Here is a 6,727-nt window from a genome sequence, read left to right as displayed (position 1 = left end):
AAGGACTCATGACAACTATGTTCAAACATTTCTTCTAGGCAATGAATCATGATTTTTTGTTACTTAAAACCAGATGAACACCGTTTAAAAGTAACCTCTTTTACATTTGATTTACATACCAAGCTTCATGGAAATGTGGCTTTGTACTTTAGAAGAGTTTTCCTTGAAAGGAAGGAATTAAATAATGAAATTCAAGTTACTCTATCAAGTAATCTGTACTTTACACTTTCCTTGTGGATGAAAACTCTGCACCAAATAAGATTCAAAACTTCAGCAAGCTCTAATCCATGCATCCTTTATTCCATTACAATCACTGTGTTGCGTTATAGCAACAGGACACAAACTGCAATCAATCGCGATCAATTTATACAACAATCTGAGGCTTACAGTACATTTAAGGCCTTTAAATTTGGAAAAATTAGACCTATGCTAGTAGTGTAACAATTTTTAAGTGTCTTGCATTTCTGATGCATAATCTGTGCGATTCCAGTGTCAAAGAATCAAATTACTTCTAAACTAAAAAGATCAGCTCAATGAAAATTTAGTTACATAAATTCATCAAAACATAAATGTGTAAATTTTTTTTTGTCCTGGAAACGTTATAAAACTTTAATAGCAAAATAATATAGGGATAAAAACATATTTTAACAAAATGTATTCAATCATATACAAACCAGAATTTTGCAGTTTATTGTAACTAGACTTAAATTAAAGCTACCAATTAAGAATCTATGCACAATGTAAATTCAAATATGTACAGTACTTTTAAAAAGTCTACAGGAATGCTTTACAGAAGGAAATGTCTGTTATGGCTATTATTCAGACCATCTGAATATTAAAATGAGTTTTCTAGTAGTAAATTTACACATTTATTTTTAAACAAAAGCAATTTTGTCCCTAGTTCCTTTAAGAATATTCCAGTTACGTTTATACAGGTAATGGAGAGGTCATTACAGAGTTTAGCCCCATATAGTAGTTTGTTTATTTTCAGGAAAAAGTATATTCAAATAATTTACTCAGGAAGATCAGTAAGTTAACGAAAGAACACTAGAAGGGAAGAGGGGAAACTTCATCACAATAACTTTCCAGTTACAATACCACAGCTAGAAACTTTACAGAGAAAGTACTCCCTTCGATTTAACCCATGACTGATTGTTCAGAACAAGCTGTAGCTCATAACAGTTGTGTTCTCCACACTGGGAACACTGGAAAAAAAAGTCTCTGTAGGACAGAATTAGAAACAATCTGAAGTGAGACGGAGAAAACTGATCTTCGATTAATACAGCACTAGGTAAAAAGTGTCCCTGTAAGCAGCTAGCATTCCCACTTCCTTCAGGGCAACGAAGCTAAAAATTGTTGGAATTACAGTAGTTGACCATATCTGTGTGCATTAGTAGAATCATTTCCAGATATAAAAGACAAATTTCATCAGATGTTTGATTAGAACACCCTAAAGACAGGGTATTTCTTCATAGTATAAAGCTATTACAGGTATCCAGTTAAAGCATGTGCAAAAACAGGTAATTTCTTCCGTTCACAGTAACTGAGGTAAAATCAGGTAGGCTTCTTCAGGAGTTGGGAAGTTCATGAGATATGAACTGTTTTAGTCTCTCCAAGTACTGTGCATAAAGCTCTATGTCATTATGCCCAGCCCCTTCCACCCAGAGGGGCTCTACCGCTCGTGGACATCGCTCGTACATGGCCAGGCCGTGGGAGAAATCGATTACCTCATCTTCGGTACCATGGATTACCAACACAGGAGAGGTTACTTTAGATATCTTGTCAATGCTGGGGATGGAAAAGAAAAACATCACTCAGATTGGGGCTTTAACTTCTGTACCATCAGAGAAAGCAAGCTTAACTATCAATACACCACCAGCTACCGCTGCGTGTTTTTAAATGGCTGCAAAACATTGGGATTGCGCCCAAGTGACAGGGAACAAGGCTCACTCCCAAAACACATGTGTAAACAGGAGCCTGCACTGCCATCACCACCATCCCACCAGTTCTAACAACAACCCACCAGTTCTGACAACAGAAGCTCGAATGGGCAGCACACAAATAAAGCTTGGCACAAAAAATTCCCCAAAACAGTGAGTATATTTATCTCAAAAACCATTGAGAGGCAAGTAAGATTCCATGGGACACACTGCCAGTGTGGACTCTTCACATTACATATTATCACCTTCCAGTTTAACAGATTAAGAATTAATTAACTACATTCCAGTCATAAGATTATTAAAAAAAAAAAAAAAGCCTCAGCTCATGAGGTTTGAACCTGTCTTTAAACCCCAAATTAAAGCAGATTCAGATAAAGAGAAACAATCTGTTCTTTGTGCTGATTATCTACATTCAAATGGCAAGAAAGAAAACGGTTGGAGAAGGGCATCACACAAGAATATTTAACCACAAGCCAGAAGAAACACATAGGATTTTATGCAAGCAACTTCTGCCAAGTGGCCTTAAAGGAAACTTCTTTCCCTTTTGGTCCAGCTACATGTAGCAGACCCATATAGCTAGTGACTGCCTCTCACAGGAAAACAGGTTCAGAGGTAAAGGAAGAGTGACAAAGGCATCTTCACACCTACAAGTTCAGGCCAGAAAACCTCAGTTACAAAGCATACTGGTGGCACATGAACTTGAAAGTGGTAAACAGCAGCTTTCTCTGACTGTCTTCATGCAGGCACCAGCTTTTATTTCCAGACATTTCATGTTGGTAGTTACCAATAATTACAAATCAGTATGTAGGCACCAAGTGCTAATGAACTCTCAGCTTCCTACCAGCTCCACTTACATCAACAAATGAAGGAATTGGCTCAGGATATTATGCAGAGTATGGGATGAAGTGGGTGGAAAAATGAGTATCAGTAATATTTGATGTGACAGAAGAACAAGCCTATTTCTCAACACTATCTAATAAAAGTTGTTTGGATTTTCCTGCTCCTGAAGAACAAGAAAGCATGTAATTTTGGTATGACTAGAGATTTTACAAAGTGATCAAGACTGCTTAAAATCATTAAAATACAGATGCCAATATACACTGACTTAAAAACAGGTTTGAAGAAGCTTTATGAAAATAAAAAGTTAATTAAAAATTAAGGTGTAGACTGAAGCACTAAACTTCACACATACAAATATCAGCATTTAGCATTCTAGAGAACAGTCATTGGTATTCCAGTAAACAGCTGAGTGTAAACACATTTCTGTCTCAATGCTTCTCCAAAAACAAGCTTCGTGTCATTTAAAGAGGGAAAGTGTTATTTAAAATTAAAATGCAGTCTATTTCACTTTTCCTGTCTGGAACTTGAGCTGTGTGCAACTATGCCGAATACAGAAAAATATCCCAAGAACGTAAGAGAGACATCAGAATAATGCAGATTTTCTTCCCTGTCATTTTCATTCTCAAATTAATATCACAGCCAAATGTAAATACTTTATAATCATCATGCTACATAGACTGAAGCCTTAAGCCCATGAAGGGTCTGTCCTCGAGTTCCACAATGTGACAGACATGTCAGCCACATACAGCCACAGAGATGTTTATACACTATTTTAGTGGCTAGATACTAAAGTCTCATTTATTATAGGAAATCCCTTTCACTTCAGTATTCAGATAATGAAACTATTTTTTCACATATATTCACAGACCATTAAGCTAGATAATATTTGTATTTTGCAGAAAACTGGAATGTGTCCCACTGCCAACTCAGCGACTCATAAGGCAGTATTTAAACTGCACATTAGACTTAGTATTCTTCGCCACACTGCTCTGCAGCTAGAAAAATCCACAGAGACCAAATTCTCATGGAGTCCCAACAGAAAATGCACATAATAGCAATTCACTGTAGGTGCACACAGAACTATTTTGTTTCCCACTGTGAAGACAGACAGCTGAGCTGCACACATTCATAGAAGTGCACTGCTGTTTATTTTCACTGCTTACAGTACAAGTGAAGTCAGAGTGACAGCAATGAACAGCTCAGTAGGGTAAGAACAAAATACTCAAGTGCTACAGTGCATCTGTTGTCACTGTTCCCCCCCCTTCCACTTTTTCTTTTTTAAACTGTTATTTGGTTTGGCTGATATCAGCTAATCACTGTTACTTCTGTAATCAGAGCTATTTTTAAGGCTTTGTTTTCTCCCTCTCCCAGAAGCATTTGTAAATACTGGATTTCAGGTTTGAGGATGATGAATGAGTTGGAGTATAAGCATTTCAAATTCTGACTGCACCTTCAACAGTTTAATTATTTACTTAATTAATAACCTGTTTGGAAGAATTCTAAACATGGGGACTGGACATAGACACTGAGAGCCACTATTACTCAGTCGCTATTACTTCTGCCTGCTTCACATACAGATTTATATCTACAGCCTCCTCCACCTTCTAATTTTAATCTGTTGTAACCAAAATAAAACAAACACAACAAAAGCTATGAATATCCCCTACTACACTTATTGCAAGCATGACCTTCCAAAGCAAAGCTGAGCTTTGCACAAGACTTCAGCAAGCCTCTACTTTGTCTTCTCCCTTCCGTGGACCACTTAGCTTTTTACCTGAGCCTCTCCTCACACCCCAACACAGCCCCAGTCTATATACACTGCTACAAAGAGACTGCCTTCCTCTCTCATATTCTCCCATAACTTAAACTGGGTCAAATAAGAAGTTTTAAAAAATTCCTAGAACATCTGCTATTCCCAGGATTTCTACTATTCCCAAATATTTGGGTATTCTAATTTAGGTCTGTTACAATTACTTTTCAAAATAAACACTAGGCTATAAAGGCAACTGTTTTATCTTGAAACCAGTTACATATAGCTTTCTATATGCAAAATATTCTAGAGCTTCTTAAAACAAGCTCAAAATCTTCCAAAGAGGGAGAGTAACTTACTTTATTTTGTTCACAGACATTAGGATCTTACATGATCTCCCATCAGAGCGGAACAAATACAAGTCTCTGTATCTTTATGGACAGCATACCACAGATGCAGAAGTGGTTTTACTTACAAGTATCAAAAGCAAAAAAACCACTAAATGCATTCCCTTAAGATTATACATGAAATGCAGAACCAAGCTGAGAAGTGAACCACACCAGTCTAACACTCTAGCCTCTGACCCTCTCTTGTTTTCTCTCTTTAAAAGCAACAATTATCTATAACTTTTTCTCTGCTGATCTGGTAAAACCATGGCAATCTTTTAACACGCAGCTTGAAAACAGCACATCCATTTCATGGTATCATATTACCTTCTAAATCAAAGCTGACTGAGATGTTAAGAGCGTACAATTACTAATCTGTTAGTCATCAGCCTGAAGGACTTAATAGTGTATTATCAGATGTTAAGCTACTATTACAAACTTGACTGCATAACAATTCTGTTATTAACAAGCCATAACACAAAAAAAACAGGTGAAAAATTAGTTGTAAACACTAAGACTTTACTAGTTCATTGAGTCTTAGTTTGAGATTGACAACAGCCTGTTTCTTACATGGTGGATCTCTGCTTGGATTTAGAAGGTGTACATATCTGAAGTTTAAAATGCAGGTGACAATTCAATAAAGTTCCCTGGAAAGTAACACAACTAGTCCCTTTTAAACACCTAAACAGCATGTTGAGCATAGAACAACCCTCTTTGCAGTGTTTATACATACCTTGGAAAAGCATCAAAGCAATAGGTTTTCCTAGTGTCAGGAAAAGCTACCCGTAATCCAGACATCAGGGGAGAATGAAGGATTACTGCTGCACACTCGTACCGAGATGCCAGGTCTACTGTAGGAACAGTACCAATACTCTGACCATACAGAATAATGTTCTCAGGACTAACACCATATCTGTAGAGAAAAGAAACACCATTTTTAAAAACAAAACAAATCAAAACAACAAATTTTACATCACTAAAGCAAAAAACAAACCAAAACAAGCAAAAGGAGAGACAGATAAAAACCAAAGCATCCCTCCTACCTACTGTAGCTCTGTAAAATCTGTTCTTAGGAGACATGAATTTACAAGTCCAAATTTTAAAACAATCCAGTAAAGTAAATAATCAAAACATTACACAGGCTGAAGAGAGCTATCTTCAAAGAAGGAACATCAGTTTGTTTGTTAATCTTCACCATCTTCATGAGCACCTCTTATCTTTCACTCCACAGCACAGCAAATTATAAATTAGACTTGCCCCCTATCCAGAGTCACTCTCAGGAAGTTCAATTAGATATTCTGGAGGCTAACAACCTTTCCACCATTAAACAAGACAGTCACTCCTCTGCCCACCTTTCTTTCCACGCAGCTGGAACAAAAAGACCGAACTGTCTTGTTACTGTACCTAAAGACACCAAAAATATAAAAATTTGAGAGGACAGTTCTGTTCATTTTTTCAGTTTCTGATCAGCGTAAATTATTCCTCATTTTTCTTTTCCAGTTTAAAATATATTAAGCTTATTTTGTAATGATAAAGATACATAATTCCATAAAATTCAGGGTTCATAGGGAGTCCTGGGTGGTTCCCCAATATTCTCATCCAGTCTAAAAAACTGTCCTAGCTTGTGTGCTGTTTCACCGCTGCAAAAAAGTTGAGGATTATACTAACTCAGTTTTTACTTGAAGTATGCAAAATATAAAGGAATTTGGAAGGGGCACAAGAGGTGGTGACAATGGTAAGGAAGAAGTGAAGAGTACAATAGTATTTGATCACTACGACTTGTTAGGAAAGCTGCAAAGGAAAGCAGTTAC

At 36.7% G+C, this 6,727-nt stretch overlaps 1 protein-coding gene across 1 annotated transcript; it reads right to left on the bottom strand.

Annotated features, from left to right (window-relative positions):
* Positions 1 to 273: 273 nt before the first annotated feature.
* Positions 274 to 6,320, bottom strand: LOC104522378 (alpha/beta hydrolase domain-containing protein 17C-like; the record flags this gene model as incomplete). Its single annotated transcript, XM_010164648.2, has 3 exons — positions 274 to 1,788; positions 5,650 to 5,829; positions 6,269 to 6,320. Coding segments are annotated over 3 exons (452 nt in total), but the record flags the coding sequence as incomplete, so codon positions are not given.
* Positions 6,321 to 6,727: the final 407 nt, after the last annotated feature.

This window comes from Antrostomus carolinensis, unplaced genomic scaffold, assembly GCF_000700745.2.
Source record: "Antrostomus carolinensis isolate BGI_N321 unplaced genomic scaffold, ASM70074v2 scaffold29693, whole genome shotgun sequence".
Taxonomy (NCBI): domain Eukaryota; kingdom Metazoa; phylum Chordata; class Aves; order Caprimulgiformes; family Caprimulgidae; genus Antrostomus; species Antrostomus carolinensis.
The sequence above is the reverse complement of the archived record's forward strand: the minus strand, read 5'-3'. Positions and strand labels throughout refer to the sequence as shown.